Below are 24029 nucleotides of genomic sequence, written 5' to 3'. Positions count from 1 at the left end.
AGAAATGTCTTAAAGTACATATGTGAAACCATCTTTGGTACTTTACATTTTAAATACATAGGGCAGTCTCCAAAAGAGCTCTAATACTGTACCAAAAAGAAAATATGCACAGAAAAAAAGTACTTGAAAGACAACTTAAATTTGATGTTAACTCTCACAACATAATAATGGGATAAATAACTCAATTAGAATATTACCAAAGTATGTGAAAAGATATTTTACCAAAGAAAATAGAGAAATGGCCAGTAAGCACATGAATAGATGCTCAACATCACTAGTGGTTAGGGGAATGGAAATTAATAGCACAATGAGATACCATTTCGCTCCAAGAAGAATGACCACAATCAAAAAGAAAAACAAACATTCATGAAGATCTAAGGAAACTAGAATCTTCATACAATGCTGATGGGAAGGAAATAATGGTGCGACAGTTTGGAAGCTTCTTCAAATGTTAAGCATTACGTTCAGCATATAACCCATGGTAACCTATGTATCTACCCAAAAGAGATCAAAATTTGTCCACACAAAGACCTATATGCAAATATTCATAGCAGCACTATTGATAGCAGCTAAGAAGCTTAAACAACTTGTAAGTCCATTACTGCTGAACAAGTAAACAAAATGGGGTATATTCCATTAATGGAAACCATTTGGCAATAAAAAGGAGCAAAAAAAAAAAATGATGTATGTTACAACATAATAAGCCTCAAAAACTTTAAGTCAAATGAAAGAAATCAGACTCAAAGGTCACATATTATATTCATTTATATGATTAAATTCATATTTTATATTCACTCATGTATTTCATTCACATTAAATGCCCAGTAAAGACAAATCTATAAAGACAGAAAACAGATTAGTGGTTGTCTAAGTCTAGTGGTTGTCTAAGTGGGTAGAACACAAGTGCATATTGACATAAAGTTTCTTTCTGGGGTGGTATAAATGGTCTAAAATTGTGATTGTGGCACAACTCTATATATTTACTGAAAATCATTGGCCAGTACACTCACAATGAGTGAAATTTTATGGTATGAAATTACACCCCAGTAAAACTGTTTATTTTTTTTAAATTATATGTTCACATAAATCAACACAAGTAAGGGGAAAAAGACATTAAAAAGAACCTGTTAACATTGTACTGTAACTATAGGGGACAGGAATATTACTTAAGGAATCTGGCAGAAGAAATCAGAGAAAAACATCTTTTTAATTAAAGATTTATTATTTTTTTGATCCAGACATTGAGTTATTAACAAGAACATTCTTTGCCATTTATACATAAAAAATGGTGGGAATCATAACTTCACAATTTTCCCTTAATCAGATCTTCCTAAAAAACACTTTGTCACAGCAAATCTAATGACATTTTTTAAATAATGAGAAAGAAAAGGAGAACCGAAAGGAAGAGAAAGCATTCATTCATTCCAGTACATTTCTAAAATTAATATAGCTGAGAATGTCACATTTGGAAGCTATCCAAATGGAAATATGTGATATTTTATCATTTATAGTTCAGAGATGCATGAATGGCTTCCCCTCACACTGTACCCTCAAGGTTTTACTCCGGATTATTTCCTTATGTGCTGAGCCCTCTCAACATCTTATCAAAACCAGACGGCAAGGCATTGCATCTGGCTAAGGTTGACAACCCGAAATTGGTCGCCAGATTACTAGAACAAACAGAGTAACTTACTTTTTCACCAGGAGGACCAATTGGACCTTGTGGACCAGGAAGACCCTATTTTAAAAGAATTTATTTCACATGTCAGGAATCACATCATAAGAACGAATTTTTTAAAAAAGTAAAATAACCTTCTATTTCACATGCAATGAGTTATGAGAATCTGTATACATTCCCCACATTTCCCAGAAAGTTTTGGAACACGATGAGGCATTCTACACAAGCTACTCTTTTGGCAGCGTGATTGTAATTTGATCCGATTCAGACCCTTCTGCAGGTGTGGCTTTCGCCCTGGCATTCCATGAACACTGAATGACTCATTTTATTCTTGGAAAAAAGGGGCCTCTGCACATTTGCTTAATTTAAAAAAAGGGGTGGGGGGGAAGAATCGCCTTCCTACTTTCACGCTGTAAACATTTTCAGCCCTACACAGAATTTTTGAGGCTGTCAGTTTTCTCACGAAAAGATACGATCTTACCCCATTATCTCAAAGGAGCTGCAGTGGCTTAGACTTACCTGAGGTCCTGGATTCCCTTGCTGACCTGGAGGTCCAGGCTCCCCTTGGGGACCCTGCCACAGGAAAATATAAAGAGTCTTTAATAGGGCTATTTCGCATAGTTTTTTTTTTTTTCTTCTCAATTGAAAATCAGTCCCTAAATCAGTTTTCCCTATGGAGAATCTGAAAAACTTGGAAAATATTAATGCTAGCAGAACTTAATGGACTTAGCAAAATGTAAGAAATTTTTATTTTAGACTTAGCAACAAAAGTGATTTGTTAGAACCTAGATGGCAGAAATGAGTTATTTTACAGATGTTATCTACATACCATGTTTCCTTTTGGTCCTGGGGGGCCGTCTACACCTGCAATACCCTTCAATGAAGGAAAAAAATATATATATATGTATATAATATACATATGGATGTTTATAAGTTTAAATCCCTCAACAGAAAATCAAAAGACTAACCTAATAGCATGGCACCCACTAGTCTAGGGTGACTAAAACTCGTTTTAGGATTTAGAGGAGATGAGATAAAAGGTCAGGTCTATATTCTCCTTTCTGTGTCCACATTGGAGACAACCTAGCAGCATTTTGTACTGTGTGTTGGAAATTTAACAAGAAACAGTGAAGTGGATAAACAAAAAGGAGGAGAAAAGAAAGGGGTAGAGTGGAGAATGATCAGTGTAACCAATAGGCAGCATCATTAGGTCTCAGAATACAATAAGGCAGTAAACACTTAGCTGTCTACTGAAAGCTGTCATAGCCTTGGGCTTTAAAGAGTGACAACAAGCTTTTCCTAGAAAATTCTGAATATTTCCAGCAATACATACAGGCTGCCCTGTAGGTCCTGGAGTCCCCCTTGGTCCCAGCAAACCTCGAGGACCCTAGAAGGAAAAACAAAAAAAAAAGCATGTCCTCATAAGGAATGCGCTCAAAGTACACTTCCTCCTCTAAAGACATTTTAATGCGATGTTTGGAGCAAAAATATCTATACATCTTTTATTAACACATGGCAAGTAGTGTTTAAAATACCATTTTTATGTAACACAAATATCTCATGTTTATGCTGATCCAAAAGCCAGAATGGGTAACAGGGAGTTTTAGCACATACACTGTGTATCTTTGATTCTATAAATTTACATATAAATCACTTGGGAAATTTTTAAATAGGAAATAATTTCATATTTTATGCCACTTTTGTGTCATTTTCTGATTGGAATGGCAATACTGAATCTTACTAAGTATTATATTTCAACCAAATAAATTATACAAATAAAAAAATCCTGATTTTCACTCGTTTCATATTTAGGTATATTTCGTCTTGAGAGAATATTCACAAAGGGAAAGAAACAGACAGCTGGATAACTATATATACAGATTATAGAAGCCATTCTCCTGAGAGAAGATTGTTTTTAATTATTATTATTTAAAATTAATCAATATCTCCTTTTCTTTTTTCCCCTCCTCTATCTTCTCTTCTTTTCCTTCTTTAGAAAAATCAGCACAGTAATTTATTACCTCTCATATTCCCTTGAGCTATTATGCCTTTGCGTTGACAGGCCCTATAATGTGGCAAGCTTGGACTGAAATTAAGAGGCCTGGGTTCTAGTCTGGTGTTTTGATTAGTTTTGGGTAAACCTTCCCAATTCAGTTTCCTCATTTATATAATTTGGTGGAAAAAATAATATAATTTAGCACATGTCATCCTTATATATGATATATACTAAGCTTGTAAATTTTTTGTTTCTTCTGGTTATGAGATCCATTTATCCTAAACATATAGATTCTGGAGCTACTGATGATATAAAAAATAAAATAAAACAAAGAAACAGCAACAAAAACTAGGTAAGTTCTTTGGCTGAAAAGATGTTACCTCTGATTTTCTCTATAACTTGGAACTCTATGTGCCTTTCTTTTAAAATGTTTTCCCATAACAACTGCCTGGTTAGCTTAGGTAAGACTTCTATAGTCACCTGAGTTTATTAGTGACTATACATATATGACACCAGTCACTATTTTTCCAAACTAGGGTATTATTTTAAAAGAAAGAAAGTTGCTTACAGCTTCACCTGGAAGACCCCTTGGTCCGATTTCTCCATCTTCTCCCTGTCATTGACAAAATGAATGGGAGGTAATGCAATTAGACAATATATCAATTCAACAAGACTTTGTTCTCTTATGTTTTCATTTTAAATATTTCTTAAAAGAAATGAAGTTTCATATACCCTCATTCCATCTTCTCCAGGGGGACCAGGAGGACCTTGAGGACCCCGTTCACCCTATTAAACAAATACAAATATGATTAGAAAATGAAATAAAGCAGAATATTCAGAAGTCTACCCTACAGCTATCCTGCTGAATATAACAGACCATTTGGTGGAAAAACTTATGCTTTCTTTGTCCTTCTCAGGACACTGCAAAGATAAATCATATTTTTACATTAACTGACTTTATATATTACTATGCTAGAAAAAAAAGTTCCTTCAATTCTAAAAGCAAAAAGGTTTAAATAAAATACCTAACATAATTATTACAAACTAAATCATTTAGAAAGTTATTTTGCTGATGATTGTTTTAAACAGAGATACACTTGGTTGACTTTATTTTTTTCTGCTTCTAAAATAATTCATAACAATCAGCACAACTCAAGACTAAAGAAATTCTGGATTTTTTAAAAAAGAATACTGTATATTTCTCTTGACACATAGTAGGTATACACTAAATATCTTACTAGGCTTCCATAATGTTCTCTTTTCTGTTTCTTTCTTTTCTTTTTATGTTCTTTAATTTACATAAAGTTTGTCTTATCTTCATTCTTAACTTCTGAAGAAGAAAAATGTGAAGGTCCAAAGCTGTTCTTTGAGAGACTGCCTCTTAGTTTAATTTCCCACTAAAAATATCCCCTAGATTCCTGTTCAGCATGGTGGTTTATTTAGCTTTTGCAAATTATAAGCTCTTGTGTTGGATTGCAAGCTCATATTATCACAAGAAATAGCTTGTGGTGTCTCTGTCAATGGGTACCATTTAACTTAGGATAATAAAATACAGTGTCCAGTATATTAATGACAGACTGCCTAAAGAGGACTCTATTGAGTATATGTCCACACATAAAATATAAGAGGGAAATTAAGGTGATTATCAAAAAATAAGAGGCAAAATTAAATCTCCACTCTTGTCTTTCTATAAATATATCTTCCACATACATGTACATAAAGATTATGCGAGAACTTATATTTGCATGATAATGTCTAAAAATAATTAAAGAACTCATATTGGTATTACATGTGTAATTCTACATTGTAATTCTACTTATCTTTCTTCCAGTATATAGTAGATGCAGTAATTTACTAAATTATTGTCTTTACAAATATTTAAACTATTATTTTTTATTTCTTAAAGTCCAATGATTCTAAAATAGTTCATAACATTCCTATATTGTCCCTGTATGCAAAGTAACAGAATAGTATATCTTACCCTGTGACCTTTGTCACCTGGCAGACCCGGAAGTCCATCAAATCCTCGATCACCCTGTAAAATAAACATCATCATCATCATCATCATCATCATCATATTCCCAATCTAATTCTATACTGTAATTTAATTGTGAAATATTCATTGATACCAAGAAACTCTGTTTTAAAATATAAAATTTTCAGAGGTGAACTGACATACAAGATCTGAATATACAAATGTGTGAGCTCCTGACCTTCGCCCCGGGTTCTCCGGGCATGCCTCTTCCTCCATCAGCACCCGGACGACCCTGATAATGCCAAGAACATGACTAAGCAAAAACGATTCCTACTGGCACAAAGAAACAACAACAACAACAACAACAAACAAGATAACTGATGATTTCAGATGCCTTCAAAATACACAATAAAAACCAGTCATACCCTTTTTCCAGGTTTTCCCGTTGGACCAGGTGGACCTTGAACACCACGAGGGCCCTATATCAAAACATCATAATTTATTCATTTTATGGAATTTTTGATCAATAAACTGAATCACATTGAGAGAGATGGTTTTAGAAATGTATGTTCTCTTAGCTTTACCTTAATCACTTTAAAATAAAGAAAATTATTTCTTATGTAAAAGCTCAGATAAAGCAGAAGACAAAAGAATAACTTTTCTAAAAGGCTTCTTGCCACAAAAAAGAGTCACATTATTTTGTTAAGTTTCTAGAGACAGCTGAATACATTTAAATAAAAGTAATAAAAAGTGATATTTTAACATTTAAAAAATTCCTCAACTACTCATTTTATTCTCAAAAACTTGAGTTTTTTTACATTTCCCTTGAAAACACTCTTAACTACCCATCTATTTTCTCTTTTCTTTCCAATCACTTTTCCTTCATCTTTCCCTTTATTTTTTGGAGATCCTCTCCTACGTATTTATTCTTTTATTTGACTTATCACATGGATTATAATTGCCATTTTTCATAATTGAATCTCCCATTAAATTGTTAACTGCTGTGGTGGTTTTAGATTACATCTGTCTTTTCTCCATTATACTCCTACAACTTAGCATAGTGACTGATACATGTTTGTCTCAATCACCTACAAAATGCTGCAGGATGATTTGGTGATCCCTAATGCAATTATTGTCTGGAACCATGTCATTTCAGATCAAAGGTTAAATATTCTCAGTATGTTTCTTTCTTGGAGCAGTAGAATACAATGTTATGTCAACAAACAATGTCTTTTGTGGGGATTGATCTACATGTTTTTTAAAATAAAATTACACATTTAATAATAGATCAAATGTAGTTCTAGAGTAAACATTATATAGGCCTTAAATCCTTTTTAAAGTTAATTTAAACAATATTCATATGATGAATGTGGTAGCAAATGTAACACACATTTGAAATTACAAATATTTTTTATCATCCTTGTAAAATGTTGGTTATAGAAATATGAAATGCAAGGTTACCTGATAATTGGAGTTTAAAAGAATATACCTTTCTAAGAAAATTATTGTTGTGAAATGACTCTACCCTATATCTCAGCTGGAAAGCAAAGGGCAATACTAACAGGACAAATCTTAGTTTTTAATGAAAATGATCCTTCTTCACTTGATATTGTATCTCTCTGGACTTGAGTCAAGGAAAGCCACAAAAGCCACAAAAACTACTGCAAAATGTTTTCAGATTCAACTATTTTATAAAGGGGTAAATTTGATGAAAAATTTACAAATTTTGCAAAAGATTAAGCTCCCTAGATTTTCATATAGTGACACTTCAGTATTTTTATGCAATTCTCAGTTAAGTTCCAATGCTTTCCATACCCCTCTGGCAATATTAACCAAGCATGAAATAGAAGGCTGCCATGTCCTGAATCACCCAAATATCTTTCTTAATTTTCTTTGATTTTTTTCTAATTCCAAAACAAATTGTGGTGTAACCATATAAAGGAATACTACTCAGCAACAAAAAAGAATGAACTATTGATGCACTTATCAACTGTGATGAATCTCAAAGTCACCGTGGTAAATGAAAGAAGCCAGTCTTCAAAGGTTACATAATGCATGATTTCATTTGTACAGTATTCTTGAAAAGATAAAAGTGTAGTAATAAAGAAAAGATCAGTGACTGTCAGGTATTAAGGGTGGAGGAGGGAGATGTGATCATTAAGTGTTGGCTCCAAGAAATTATTTAGGTTATTGAGCCGTTCTCTCTCCTGATGATTATGGTAGTGGTTACAATGAATATACACTGGTGTTGAAATTCATTTTCACCTTGTAATATTTTAAAAATAAAATTAATTTTATTAAAAAAGATTTTTTTACATTTATTTATTTTTGAGAGACAGAGACAGAGTGCGAGCTGGGGAGGGGCAAAGAGACGGCGACACAGAATCCAAAGCAGACTGCAGGCTCTGAGCTGTCAGCACAGAGCCCGACATGGGGCTTTGAACAGTGAGATCATGACCTGAGCTGAAGTCAGACATTCAACCGACTGAGCCACCCAGGTGTCCCCCAAAATAAAAGTAATTTTAAGGAAAAGAAAAATAATTAGTGGACGGCCACTTGAGAGTTCCTTCAGCGCAATCTGAATTTCTATTTATTGAGTATATCAAGAAGTATTTTCATTTAGGGTGCCTAGGTGACTCAATCAGTTAAGTGTCCTACTTCAGCTCAGGTCATGATCTCATGGTTCATGAGTTCAAGCTCAGCGTTGGGCTCTGTGCTAACAGCTCAGAGCCTGAAGCCTGCTTCATATTCTGTCTCCCTCTCCCTCTGCCCCTCCCCTGCTCATGCTGTGTCTCTCTCTGTCTCTCCAAAATAAATAAACAAATGTAAAAAAAAAAGTAGAAGTATTTTCATTTAAAAATAAATGTATTTGGGGGGCACCTGGGTGGCTCAGTCAGTTAAGCGTCTGACTTCCACTCAGGTCATGATCTCACAGCTCCTGATTTCAAGCCTCCTGCTGGGCTCTGTGCTGAGAGCCTGGAGTCTGCTTTGGATTCTGTGTCTCCCACTCTCTCTGCCCCTCCCCCCGCTCGCATTCTCTCTCTCCTCCAAAAACAAACAAACATTTAAAAAATAAAGATAAAAATAAATGTATTTTTAAAACGTCACATTTTGTTTTTCTGTTTTCTAGAATGAATATACTTCCTAATGTGCTTATATTGAATGTTTCTACTTATTATCATTAAAGGAAAGATAATACTTTTAACTTGGTACCATGTAATATAACCTAAGTTCTGTTTTTGAAATTTCAGCTCAGATGTTTTCAATTCTCATAATTTCCTCAGTTCTACAAAAGGTTTGAAGTTAGCTTCTTTTAAGTATGTTAAATATTGTTTCTGAAACTATATGCTAGGTTCACTTTCCACAGAAAATATCGTGGGTTTGAGACAGGGCCTCTAAGTAGTACAACTGCAGTAGTTCTCTGCTCTGTACAATCTCAAGGCAGTTTAAGATTCTGAAGGCCTATTACTATCAAGCCTTTCCCATCCCAGCTTATTATCTTCTTTTAATATTGTTTAAATTAATCAAGTTATTGGCAGTCAACTGGCCACTAGGGATTTTTCAATTAAAGGAGGTGATGTGAACTTAAAAGTAATGTAAGTAATTTCTTTACTCATAAAACAGATGGCAGATACTTCAATTATCCTACTGGATAAAACAAAGTCAAAAATAAGATAAGTGAAATACATTAGTTTTTTTACCTGAGGACCTGGATCACCACTCTCACCTTTGGCACCAGATGAACCAGGCCCCCCCTGCAGAGAAAAAGTAAGGATATAATAATTTAATTGAGCAATAATTCCCTAACCAATTTCATTCTACCATTTTCACATGAAATGGTTAAACACTGTTCAACATATATTTCATCATTATTAATTAATACATTCATTATTAATTAATACAATAAAATTTTAAGTCCTGTTTCATTGAAATACATCTTTTCTCAGATTTTGAATGTACTCAGTGTGAAAGCTGTATTTTAAAGTCTCCATTTTACACATAATTACACAGAAGCCAATTTCATGAGAAGTCACATTGAAATTTTCTTTAATGTGTGTACCATCACAGTACTTATGATAATACACAAGGCATTATTTATTATTAAGCTGTGATGCAGTACAGAGGCAACACATTTTTACTGAATCAGGTATATGCTGAATCCATTTATACAGCCAGGACTTGGTGAAATGTTATTGCTTTTATACTCAGAAATTTCTCAGACACTGAATTCTATAGCAATAAAATGTCAAGAACAGATGCTACCACCATCATTATAATTGTCCTGAAATAACGTCAAAACATTTTTTCCCAAAATGGTTTGTTTATTTCCCAGAAGAATAAGTCCTTATGACAAAAACTTCTTACAAATGTATACATAACTCAAAAAGTGCAACAAAAACCTAGCACATTAACTGGAAAAAATATAAAATCAATTTATAAAAGTGTTGTGGGTTTTAAAAATAAATACCAGACTGTCCATTCCCCTAAAAAGCTTTAGGACATTAAAATTAAACGTGGTGATAATAGTTACTTTGTACTGAAGAAGTATATTTTAGGTGTTTAAGAAGTTTCTGATTTATTTAAATCAATACATATTCAAATAATAGTGCATTGAATCATCATACAAAAAGATCAAAATTGTGCTAAGTCTGAAAATGTTAGCTATCTAGAGCCTCCTGGTGGCTCCAAAGTAAAATAACTATTAATCTGACTCCTAAAAAATACAAAAAAGTCAAATAACAGGAATATTCTAATCTTAAAAATTATAGAATAATAGCCTTCAAGCTCCTAATTAAGAATTCTTGCAACTAAGGTTTTTCAAGAGAAAACCTGGGATTCTATATTAAATCAGATTATGAATCAATGAGTTGAACACAATTATAGGATAGTCAATTTGTTTTTAATTAATTTATTGCATTATATTCTCTCTATATAAGGACTACCTACTCAACAAATTATAACTACTTTGTCTAAACACTCTAAAAATTATCATGCAATAATTGACAGTAACAGAATTCAAAAATAACCACAATATTTTCTATGTTTCTTGCATATTTATAAGCCTCCATTTGTCTAGAAAAGCAATTGAAAAAAACAATTGAATTAAGAATTTTTCATTGGAAGAATGCATATGTTTGTATCTTAATATAGTGATGTAGACTCTGTTTCTTTTTTTTAAATTTTTTTATATGTTTTATTTTATTTTTGAGAGACAGAGAGAGACAGGATGAGTGGGGGAGGAGCAGAGAGAGAGAGAGAGAGAGAGAGAGACAGAATCTGAAGCAGGCTCCAGGGTCTGAGCTGTCAGCACAGATCTGGCCCAACGTGGGGCTTGAACTCGCAAGTGGTGAGATCATGACCTGAGCCGAAGTCGGATGACTAGCTGACTGAGCCACCCAGGCGCCCCAACTCTGTTTCTTTTATATAAAATATTTTAAGACTCTAGAATTTGACAGTCTCTAGTAATTTGATGCTTTGGAGAAAGGATAATAGAGGAGAAAACTGAAAAGAAACAATATGATGTTTTTCTCTCAATACCTACCTTTAATATTTAAGGAAGCTAACACTTTCCATAACAAAGGCTTAGGTAGTAGAATTAATTAGTCTTGTATCCGATGTTTGACACTAAGAATGTGTACATGGTTGCCAATGTTTCCTTTCTGCCAACAAACTGGGAATGGCTGACCCTCAAACGGGTGGTGAAAACAGGAACTGTTAATGAAAATGCTTTCACTGCTTCTGCTCATCACTGCCCTGACCCTCTACAGATCTGCTGAGCTTATGCTTGTCAGGATGATACATAGGAAAATTCCTTTGGAAAATGCAGTTTTAGAGATCCTTGACTGATATTTTTAAATTATGTAACATATGGCAGTATTTCCCAAACATGCTTGACTATAAGAATCAGCCTGGTGCACTCATTAAAAATATAGTTTGCCACTTTGAACCCTGAACCTTTATCATCAGAATCTCAAGTTAAGGGCCCCAGGAGCTTTTTTTTAAATAAAATATATAGATAATTCTTCTGCCGCAGATTTATAAAACATTTGCATACTGCTGACTTTCCTCAGTCGTAAATTTGAGTTATCACTAACAAACAATGAAGTATTAACTTCATTTCTTCCTTTGTTAAGTAACATAGAATCTTCCATGTTTATTACTTTGCCAGAACATATGTTCTACATGAGCCCATATGATTGAGTGTATGCCCCTTCAAAATATATAAAATGTACAAATTTTAAGACTGAATTAAGATTACCATAGTTTATGTAAACTACATTAACAAACCTTTGAATAAAATACATGAAGAAAACTATCTATCACCCTAATAAGATCAGTAAAACAAACTAAATAATTAGAAGACTATTCACTTGATGTAAACTTGAGTAAAATTATTTTGCTGTGTCTACTAAGTAAATCACATGTTAAGATTTTAATGTTCATAGTAATAATTTCTATAAATACCATTATTTCAATAAAACATACTGAAAGCATATAAAATCATATGAAAGAACAGGAGGAATAGCTCTTTATATAGAAAAATAAATATTTAAGAGAGAAATTATTTATTTAATTAATTGTAAGATCAATCAGAAGCAAGGTTTGACTCATGCAGTCTTCTTTTCCCTTAAGGAAAAACATGACTTGAAAAGAACCTTTGTGTTTTTTGTGAATTGCTACACTGCTCAACATTTGGTAAAAGTTTCAAAATATTTGAAGATTTTTTATATTAAAAACCACTTGGAAAATATTAGCTTGTTAGCAAGCTTGTATGGAAAAATAAAACACTGTCATTTTCCAAGAGTCTCCAGAAGACAAATTAATTTCTCTAATATCTGAAGTACTTTGTGGAATATGGAAGGCAAACTAAAGTTTAAGCCAAGTATCCTGCTTGCTTCCCAAATTATGGAATAATTTAACTGACTTCAAATACTTTTTTTCTTTTTTAATGAAAATTCTATTTAACATAAAATTAAGTCTCAATAATTTAATGTAAAACTGAATTTTAATAACTTGGAATGTTATGCAAATAAATTATAATTATACTTCAAAAATTAATAGACATGTGACTCAATTGTTTTTTCACTGTATTTATTTGATTTGAAAATTCTTCAATGAAACTTTTTTTTATCAAAAATTACTGAGGACTAAATTGAAATAGACTTTAAATAGAGGAACAAAATCAAGCATAGGTAGATATGCATATCCTATTTTTATCAGCTAGAAATATGAACAATGTTTGGCCCAAGTTGCACAAGGAAATACTACTATGTAAATTTAAACACACATTATCATATTGAGTAACCTACCACAGGACCCGGTCTTCCAGTTAGACCCATTGGGCCAGGTGGACCTCTCAGAGCAATCTAGAAAATAAAGTATATCAAACTCAGGGGTGCCCTTTTTGGACAAGAATAGTAAACCACAATATTCATTTGCACAAGCTACCTGTAAGTAACAGATAATAAACAAAGGTATATTAGCTACATGCTAGAAAGAGTGCCTGATAACTGAATTACAAGCTTCTAGAATGACAAATGATCTATCAGATTTGCTCTCAACTGTTATAGCTTGTATACAATCTTGTACCATATACTATTATGATTTATTCAATGATAAAAGTTAAAATAGATTTCAGTACAAGAAATCTAATATTCTGTAATTTTTCTACTCTGAAGCATACTTCACAATAACATATAGACTTCTCTTAAACATGTTGGCACAATTATCATCGAAAATCCTTTTAGAGATGAACAATTTGAGGTGCTTGAAATAAAAAGTTTCTAGCAATATTTAGGAAAAACTATTGACATTTAAAGCCAGATAGCAAGCAAAATTGATCAGAAAATATGCTCATACACTTCTTTTTAACAAATCTCAAATTTAACATTACAAGAAAAACACATTCATTTTGTATAATAATAGGCATGATAGATTGATCACATGCACTATTGATACTGAATATTAGAAATGTGAAATTAGCATATTTGAAAAGCTGGAACAAGTGGAGTACAAAGGATAAATATTTAATAGATGTTAAATTAGTATGGTGAGCTATTTTTGAATATTAGTGATTTCAAAAGATGAATATTTAGATTATCAAAACAGATATCAAAAATAATACTGTAATAGAAATATGTAAAATCATATTAGAAAAGTGCACAAGATAAAAACATAGGATCTCCAAGGTTCCACTACTGACTCACCAAGAGATTTTTGACAATATACTTCTTAATCCTTGAGATTAAATATCTGAAAAATTGGAATTATAATGCTTGCTACCTATTTACAAGTAGGATAAAAGGACTAATAAAAGGAGGAATTTAATGGCCTCATAAAACATTTAAGCTCAAATAATTACCTTAAGTTTGTTGAAAGTAATATAAATTATAAGATGAATTGTAGGAATCATTAGCAAATTATTTTAAATATTTTTAGGGATGTGTTACGCCAAGGTCAAAAAACACTTAAAGTTTTCTGTCTTTTTTTAATTTTTTTTTTCAACGTTTATTTTTTTTTGGGACAGAGGGAGACAGAGCATGAACGGGGGAGGGGCAGAGAGAGAGGGAGACACAGAATCGGAAACAGGCTCCAGGCTCTGAACCATCAGCCCAGAGCCTGACGCGGGGCTCGAACTCACGGACCGTGAGATCGTGACCTGGCTGAAGTCGGACGCTTAACCGACTGCGCCACCCAGGCGCCCTAAAGTTTTCTGTCTTTATACAGGATATAATCAAATAATGGAATCTTTGCAGATTAATAGATTTAGTAAATATATAAATAAATATGAGAGTGAATTTCAACCTTCACTTATGTTTTCAGATATTTTATACACATACACAATAAAACTATATGTGTATAAAATACACAAATGATAAATTTTATATATTCATAAATTTATACAAAGCTATCACAGAAATGATTTATATCACTTAGAAAGTGGGTAATTGTATCCATACCAAATGTGAGCCATTTATTTCCTTTTTCCTTAAAAAAACCAAAACCCCTACTACAAATAAAAGTATTATATGACTTTCAACTCTTTCCTCGTCCACTATTTAAATTTCCTTATGTATAAGACATGTATAAAATAAGATTTCCTTATGTATAAAATCTGTATAAGATAGAGATAGTGGAAGCTTTCAGCTAATGAAGGATCTATAAACTCAATGGATTTTGCAAAAACACTATAGATTATAACAATTAGAACTTAAATACATATTTGAAGGATTCTTTCCTATATGATAATGCTTAAAAAACTTAATTTGCTTAATTTGTTCAGGATATCCTGAATAATTTAGAAGATTAGGAGGAAAAAATTATTTCAAACCTTCTTCTCTTACTTTTTTTTTAATCATCAAATTCTGTCTTAGCAGAGAAAAACTGTATGTGAAAAAGTGCTAGGTATAAATCCATCAGTACTCTGAAAAAATTTTAGAAAAATGTGTGTTATTGTTTGTGTGTTATTGCCAGAATTATATATGGCAATACTACCAGGGTCAATCATTTAATTTTAGTATTCAATTAAAGAAAATATTCCCACTGGAAAAATAGATATAATCTTAGCAATTTTTATAGCTAAAATTCAATGCGCTTTTCAGAAGTGTTTTGTTTATAATAGTAGCATCCTCCAGATGCAGACACACACACACACACACACACACACACACACACACACACACACACACAAGCATGCACACACAATCTGACATATATCAGTTTGTAGGAATACATGTTTATTCCTTCTTACCCGAGCCTGCTGAAGAATCGCCTGTGCCTGAGCTTCCTGAGCAGAGATGGTTGGTCCTTTGGAACCATCGCCACCATAACGAAACTAAGAAAATAAAGAAGCTCAAAATTAGCCATTTTCAAATAGGTGCCTTAATTACTAGATTAAAAACTGCTTACTGAAAATGGTGTGGTTTTATAAAAGTACAAGATAACTTTATTATGAATCAAGATACCTAGATTTTTTGGGGGGTTCTCCTGCCCATATCACAAGTTCCCTAGACCATGTTTTACCATTTATAGAAAAGAGACTTCCAATTTTCATTCATTCACTCATTCATTCATTCATTCATTCATTTTAATGTTTATTTATTTTTGAGAGAGAGAGAGAGAGACACAGAGTGTGTGCAGGGGAGGGGCAGAGAAAGAGGGAGACACAGAATCTGAAGCAGGCTCCAGGCTCTGAGTTGTCAGCACAGAGCCTGATGCGGGGTCGAACACACCAACCCTGAGATCATGACCTGAGCCAAAGTCGATGCTTAACTGACTGAACCACCCAGGTGCTCCAAGACTTCCAATTTTATATTCCATAATCTTTGAAAAATCTGGAATAAGTCACCATATATTTTACCTGTACAAATGCTACCCATTTCTATTCACTCATTTGTAAAAAGTCCAAGTGTGTTCAGTTCATTGGTGTTTATAGATCAATTGTTATTTTGTTGAGCAAAACTTCTAGAATCTGTACGAACACGGAGGAAATCTTCCTTGAGATATACTCATTTGTTTACTGTTTCTCAAATAATTATAATAAAAAACTCACCCTCCCTGTATCCTTCCATAAAATTCTAAAATTCTAAAGCTTTCTTAATTTTAATTCCAAATGCAGCATGAGTCAATTTCTTACTCTACATGATTATTACTTGAAATTTTATTACATTTAAACAAATAAATCACACTTTTTCCCCCAGAGAACAAGGTCAATTTTAAAAAGCAATCTTATGGTCAAACAATTTTTGAGCAAAGAATAATGACCCTACAGATATATCTTCTTTTAAAAGTGTCAACTATTTTATCTATGGTGATAAACAGCATCTTAATATTATGTTAAGTATCACATGAAATGTATGTTAATCATACCACTCAGGATAAAGCACATGACTGGAAATACGAAGAGCAACCTGTAAGCTTTGTTGTCAAAGTCTAATCAAACAGTGAAGGGCGCCTGGGTGGCTCAGTTGGTTAAGCATCTGACAGCTTCAGGTCATGATCTCACAGTTCATGAGTTCGAGTCCCGCATTGACTTAGCTGGAGCCCCACTTCTGGTGAGCTTAAGCCCCGTACTTCTCTTTCTCTTCCTCTCTATCTCTCTCTCACTCTTTCTCTGCCCCTCATGGGATTTTCTTTCTCCCTCTCTCTCTGCCCCTCACTCACTTGAGCCCTCTCTGTCTCAAAAAAAAAAAAAAAAAAAAGCCTAATGAAATAATGAAACCTTTGCTCTAACACAGAGATTGATGTTTACTAGAATTTTGTTTTAATAAATTTTTCTAGAATTTCTAAAGGCTGCATGATTTCAAATATCTCTACCACATACAATGGTTTTTAGTTAATTGCTCTGTAATATAGTTCAACAATGTTTTTCAGCAATAAGATGATGAAATATTAAGTCATCTTTACAGCATTAAAAAAAGAAAACATACCGGTAACATTAACATGGTCCCAGGAGGACCAGGTAGACCATCAGCCCCTGGTAAGCCAGGACGTCCTGGGGGGCCCTAGGAAAGTAAATCAGCAAAATTAATAAATAAATTAAAACAAATTTATTAGAAACAGAATAACCTTTAATAACATTAGTCTACATTAACTAATTTGCATTTGTCCCTCCTTTCTTGGTTAATCTCCTCTTAGTAAGTATACCTAGAAAGGGTTGTTTTTCATTTCCCTACTTTCACAAGATTTTAATCATGCACGAAGTTATTGGCTATTCAAGGATGGAGGAAAAAAAGGGAAGGGGTTTTACAAGAAGAGTTTGGACAGACTTAACACAAATGGTCTATCCCACCATGTTATCCAGGACATGCTCTTCAAATTAGAATTCAGGCTTATTAACTCAGTTTATCAGAACCCAGCTAAATACTCATCACAGTTTGTGGAAAACGGGTTTCAATTCAGATTAAATAACTGAATCTAATGTAACAGGTTTATCTCAGCATTGCAATTTATTGAAAATAAAAGTTTTCTTAAACATAGATAAGTGCACATTCTTTATCCCCACTTCTAAAATTATAGTTAGAAAATTTAACCAAAATGTTGCACATTGAGTTCACAGACTTCCTCCTCTCTCATGAGAAAGATAACATGTTTAACTTATGGAATACATTTTAATGATTTTCATTTATGTTATATTCTTTTGTTATAAAGAGTCCCTTCACTTACCCTCTCTCCAGGGTCACCAGGGGGTCCAGTGGGGCCTTGTAGACCTGGGGGACCCATAAGACCCTACAGAGAAACAAACCATGATCTGAGTCAGATTCCTGATCTCATTATCATTCAGGCAAATTCATCCTACCAAAATCCAAGAAAAGCTCATTTTATATTTCATAAATATACACTGGTCTTCCAGTCAATTTCCCTATTTATCTTCCTATAAAAAGACAATACATAGGAACCACTTTGTAGCTAGCTTAACTCTTCCTCTATGAAGCTGCTCTCAGGGTACAGGTAAATATTCCAAGGAAATACAAGAAAGGAGAACATACCAATACAAAGTCACTGAAGTAGAAATTGGTTCCCAGTTCTTAATGAACAAATGGTACATTCAGACAATTAGACCTCAAAAATGTGATAACAAAGTTGAAATGTAGAAATCATTTAGCCTGGAGGCATTTTTACATTTTCTGGATAAAAAGTATTTAAAGGCATCAGTATAACATATTCATTTCAGATGACAAGAATTTAATTCCACAAAAGATAGAGATTTCTGTCAGATCAGTACAACTATCTGAGAATAAAGACACACTGAGCAACATGAGCCTTCCTAGGAAGTGACAATGGAAGCTGATAATCACTCCATTTGGAAGTACAGATAAGGCTGCTACTGTCTACTTAGAATTCTCAACTCCATCTATTGAGATATATCTTTACCTCTTTAATGGAAACAAGATTTTTTTCACTATCATAACTTTCAGATAGAAAGTTGAAAATGAGGTTAGAGGATGCAGAGATATTGAAGCCCCCTCCAAAAGAAATTAAACAAAATTTAATTCCACTGCTCTCAAAAGAATAACATTTGGATAGCCAAATCAGAAAGCAATTTAAGGCCATCAGGCCCTCTGAAAAAAATGTTTGCCTCTATAATTCAATACTCAAATTAGTATAAAATATATAAATTCAATAATGTAATAGAAATGTTATATCTGATTATTTAAAAAATCAAGATGAAAATAATCTCAACACATTTACATACCGCAGGTCCTGCAGGCCCTGGTGGTCCTTCAATAAGCATACCCTATAATAAAACAAGATAGAGATTCATTTCTAGGGAAATGTAACCTGTAACCTCTCGTCTAAGCAGCTCTAACAAAGTACATCATTGCATTTTAAAAAGTAAATTCTCTATTTCTACCATATAAAATCAATTATAAACAGTTTTCTATGGGGAAGGGAGGGAATTTAAAATGATAGAAAACATAGCCCTTGTCCTCAGAGAATCTGTGAACTAATTAGAAAAGGAATAAATATTCAGAAAAGTAATACTAAAAGGAAAATATGCTAAGTTCTCCCAAGAAGGACAAAACAAAGACGTTTGACCAAGTTCTCCCTGGCACCCAGAATAATGCCTGACACAAAGCTGGGATTTAATAACTATTTACTGTTTGAATGAAAGAATGGAAGTTAGGTGGCATCTAATCACTTTCACTCAGGGAAAAGGGAAAAAAGTCCAAGCGAAAGAATGGGGCATAAACATGAGATAAGCTCCTAAATAGATAAGAGAATAGAGTACTATCTCAGGATAAAAAAACTCATTCCACAATGTTTATGATTCTACTTCCAGAAATTATCACTTAAAAACATGATTGTAATTTTTTGTAATAAGGGCAAATTCATTCTGAAAAATATTTGAAAATTCTTTGATGAATATATGACATGATTTATCAGATTTGGAGTAATACAGTAGATAGCCACTAATCCCCTTAGAGCCATATCTTTTTAACCTATAACTTTCCTTCTACCCAGTTTTTCAATGTGTGTGTCCTTGCAATTTCTGAAATGGATTTTCATGATCTTGAGGCAAACAGTTAAGCATATTTTCTTTAGTTCTAATGTAACAGTTTTCCTGAGTTGCTGATTAGGGACAACAATAGTAAAATTGCTTTCCGGTAGGATTGCTTTTTACCAATATCTTGAGTAGTGAGAACATTAATAAGAATTTTAAAATCACTTTTGGAGTGAATTACACCTTTTCTTCAATGGAAGAACGGGAAGTGGATTTTAAAAAGTATATTTTCATATTGTTACATGATGTTATCTGGATATGAAACAAGTATCTACGTCAAATAATATATTTCTGATAATGCCAAGTTAAAGAAATTGAAGGAAGTTAGAAAAGCTAATGTCTAGTTATATCTCAACCACCAACATTTGAACCTCAGCAAAGTTATTTAAACTCTCTAGGTCTCAGGTTCCTTCGTTGAGTAAAATGAGAGAATTAGACTAGACAATTTCAGTTACTTTCAAATTCCAAAATTCATGTATCTATATTTTTTGGCTGATTGAAGTGTTACTTGCCAGAAATCACCTTACTAACACTTCTTTGTGGCAAATTTTAAATATTTGGACATCAGAGTTTTTATAATATATATGCTATATATTATAAACATATATATGTAATAATTTATATACTAATTTATATAAACATATAATAATTTAAGGTGATGATGGCTCATAATATAAATTAAATCATTGTTACCAACCTTTACAATGTATTCACAACAGTACTTACAGGTTCAACTACTGCTGGTTCTCCCTTCTGTCCTTTTTCTCCATATGCACCGTGGCCATTTATCTGTTGAGTGAAAAATTCAAGCAGCCTGTCTTTAAGTAAATAAGACCACTTAAGGTTTTTTTGGGTTTTTTTAAAGAAAATTTAATCATCTAAGTGCATTTAAAAACAACCTATTAAAACGTGTTTTAAAAATAGAAACCTATTAAAAGTTTAGATACTGAAAATATAAAAAGGAAAGCATGATAAACATTAATACAAATCTTGAATGAGATTAAACAATTGTTTCTTAAAGACATATTATAGAAAGTTAAAGACATCTGTAGACCTCAATTATCATTCCAAGGCACTAAGCAGCAAGTATCATCAAATTGAATTTAACAAAATAAAGGTGGGAGGTAAGGGGTGGAAGAAATGGGTGAAGGGGGTCAAAGGTAAAAAAATAATAATAATAAATATGGTACCTCTACTGAACATCACCAGAAAATATTTTTAAAAATTAAAATAGTCTAAAATTCAGAAATTAGACTTACTATCCCAAATAATAATGACTATTTTAATCTTATCAATGATAATACAATTCGGATACAATTCTATTCACGATTATACTTTCAAATGAAGACTCTGGTAGTGGAGGCAGAAATACAACTGCTGTAGATTCCCATGTGGAAGAATCTATCAAGGTGTCCTAGTAGTGATAAATATCCATAATTTACATAAAAACACAACTTGTATTTTAAACCTGAAAAGACATCAAGATAAATGTGAAAATACTCCAAAAATAAGACATACAATGACACAGAGCGTAATACTGACTTACGCTTGTTTCTGTGATATCTGTTTCTGCTGGAACACCTGGACCAAATTCTTCATTAGTGGGGCTTGTTGGTTTATCTTCATATTCTTTATATTCATAAAAATCATATTCGCCTAAATCTCCATCTACCAGAAGGTCAGAGTCCCTGCCGTCTATTCCTTTGTTTTCATATAGTGTATCCTCGGAATTTTTCCTCTGGGAATCATAATCCTCTCCAGTTAGATATTCTTCAGTAAATACTTCTTCAACTGGATTTGGCTATTAATTTAAGTTGCAAAGAGTTGAAGAACATGAAGTTTACTGTTAGTAAAGCAAGGTAAGCATTTGCAATTACAGTTTGATGGAATGTGACGAGAAGCAATTTAAAAGCTACTAAAGCAAGCCTGAAGGCTGAAAAAGATAGCCTTTCAGTATCATTGAAAGCAATATTTTTGTACGTTGGTATGTACAAGGAAATATTGCTTTCAAAGTACTTTTCCCAATAAACTGCAAATATTCACATGGACTCAACATGTGTATTTGCTAGCTCCATTAAAAAAAAATTGTTAGTCAATTTTATATTTACTTCATGGTTTAAGATTTGAATAATGAAATATGCACAGTTAAAACTTCGCTTAATTTTCAAATCTCACAGATCATCATTAGGAAATATAACTACTACCAGAAAAACCATGTAAATTTGACTCTCAATCACAAAAATAAAATATTAATGTCAATATTGAGACTTGTCATAGTAATTTTTAGAGTATATAGTATATAAGGAAGTATTATATCACCAAAAAGTTCTTTAAAGCAAATAAAATATAACTTATAGGCCTCGAAATTCAAGAAATGAAATAGAATATATCACTGCACAATCTCATAAAGGGTAGAGAATAAATATGCACTTACAAGGGAATTTTATATCAATAAAACTCCCCCAGAGACAGAAAAATAGACCTAGTATAATTATCTTTTTCACATAAGTAATTCTTTATTAATAGCATAAATCTGAATCATATTTATCATGCAATTTTTAGCCATATAATGATCTTGATGAGGTTCAAATGAAATAATTTATCTTGCTAATTTTTGGATTTTTTAAGTTACTTGATTTCCAAGACATAGTGAATCTAGATGACAAAATAGCATTGAATAAATAAGTAGTAGTACACAAAATCATGTGAATAAAAATGCAGCTAAATGATTAATTTAGCAATTGTTAACCAAAATAAAATATTTAGTAACCATAATATTTTTGTATTCTTAGCCAAAGAGGATACACTATCTATAGAGAAGGCATGTGTCCAAAAACTGAACATTGCTATGTTCATAGCTCTGAACTAAAAAGCTAGTTAAATTTGGTTAGATAAATAGGCATCTTGAATCAAGATATCCATTTCTGAAAAACGATAAATTTGGACCAAATGAAACTTAAAATCTGTTCTCCCCCTAAAATGTTATTTTTCTGAAGTATGTGTTTGTATGTCATGCACTACTGCGTTTATTTGCTTCACTGACACAAATGTTATATAAATCTTCTCACAGCTAAATTATTCAGGTATTCTTCATACCCAGTATGACAGGTATTTCACAAATTTAAATTGAATTGTACACTCATTTTCTCATGATACGAATATATCATAATATGAAATATTATGAATGTACACACAATATGAATACATTATGAATAATATTTTTAATAATATGAGTAATAATATAAATATATTATGGATAATATGGATATTATGAATGTATGGACAATATGAAATAATATATGCATAATATGAAGATTGCTACCTTTACACCTGTATGTGCTTAAACATTTTCATAGAAAAGAATGAAAAGGTTAAGACACATTATTTTAATAGTGTGTTTAATAATAATTAACATCATTCTCCTAACAAGTATGAAAATGTACATAACTATTAAAATCCACTAAGATTAAATTTTCTCAAGAAGTTTGCTGTCGGGGTACCTGGGTGGCTTAGGCAGGTAAGCATCCAACTCTGGATTTCAGCTTGGGTCATGATCTCATGGTTTGTGAGCTCGAGCCCCGCATCTTGCTCTGTGCTGACAGTGTAGAGCCTACTTGGGATATTCTCTCTCCCTCTCTCTCTCTCTGTCCATTCATTCCCTGTTTGTGCTCTCTCTCTCTCTCAAAATAAATAAATACACTTAAAAAATAAATACTATTAAAAAAAGAAGTTCTCTGTCATAAAAATGCATGATTATTGGTCAGATGAAATAAATTCTAATTGTATCATTTCATGATACAATTTTCTCTTTAGAGGAGTCTCCTCCTCACAGAAAAATCATGTTGTGAATACCCTTCATCACAACATGTTGAGAAGCTTGCTCAATCCCAGGAGCAATGAAGAGAATGATAGCAGCCAATCCAGTTTAATCAATTTGTGTCTGCATGAAGCAAAGAGTCATGTAAACCTGAATGGACTAATTTAGTAACAGTGAGCCAATGCTATTGTTTCTCTTACCTCAATAAAGGAAAAAAAGATGGAACTTCTCGCAAGTTATATTCTTCCAGAGTGAAGTATCTTTAGAAATATTACACGCTTAAAAAATCTGGGCTGTGATTTAATAGTGTCAATGAGCTTACCTCATTTGTTCCAGATACATGCCTAGGAGCTTCTGTCTGGTAACTTTCCTCTGTTCCATAGTTGTATTCTTGAAAATCATCAACAATATTTGCCTAGTGGTAAATTCAAAAGAAAAACAATTCTAAGAATGTAAAGTAATACCCAATTTAGGAAAAACATGATTTAACTGGGTTATCGTATTAGCCAAATGAGGATTTATCTAGTTGGGTTAGGACAATGACTCATCATCAGAGAT

The 24029-nt window shown here is 32.6% G+C and overlaps 1 protein-coding gene across 3 annotated transcripts in view; it reads right to left on the bottom strand.

Annotated features, from left to right (window-relative positions):
- Positions 1-24029, bottom strand: part of COL11A1 (collagen type XI alpha 1 chain) — a 222906-nt gene that overhangs the window by 113859 nt on the left and 85018 nt on the right. For all 3 annotated transcript variants that reach the window (XM_047084158.1, XM_047084157.1, XM_047084159.1), the window contains 18 exons: positions 23794-23886; positions 21201-21455; positions 20381-20443; positions 18845-18886; positions 17815-17877; positions 17079-17153; positions 15401-15484; positions 12960-13016; positions 9351-9404; positions 6075-6128; positions 5888-5941; positions 5656-5709; positions 4407-4460; positions 4243-4287; positions 3012-3065; positions 2508-2552; positions 2198-2251; positions 1694-1738 (listed from right to left, as the gene is read on the bottom strand). In XM_047084158.1, coding sequence (XP_046940114.1) covers positions 1694-1738; positions 2198-2251; positions 2508-2552; positions 3012-3065; positions 4243-4287; positions 4407-4460; positions 5656-5709; positions 5888-5941; positions 6075-6128; positions 9351-9404; positions 12960-13016; positions 15401-15484; positions 17079-17153; positions 17815-17877; positions 18845-18886; positions 20381-20443; positions 21201-21455; positions 23794-23886 — 1245 coding nt within the window. The remainder of the gene's footprint in view (positions 1-1693; positions 1739-2197; positions 2252-2507; positions 2553-3011; positions 3066-4242; positions 4288-4406; positions 4461-5655; positions 5710-5887; positions 5942-6074; positions 6129-9350; positions 9405-12959; positions 13017-15400; positions 15485-17078; positions 17154-17814; positions 17878-18844; positions 18887-20380; positions 20444-21200; positions 21456-23793; positions 23887-24029) is intronic.

This window comes from Lynx rufus, unplaced genomic scaffold, assembly GCF_022079265.1.
Source record: "Lynx rufus isolate CCGP_SWC_20201006 ecotype Redwood Valley unplaced genomic scaffold, mLynRuf1.p SCAF_2, whole genome shotgun sequence".
Taxonomy (NCBI): Eukaryota; Metazoa; Chordata; class Mammalia; order Carnivora; family Felidae; genus Lynx; species Lynx rufus.
The sequence above is the reverse complement of the archived record's forward strand: the minus strand, read 5'-3'. Positions and strand labels throughout refer to the sequence as shown.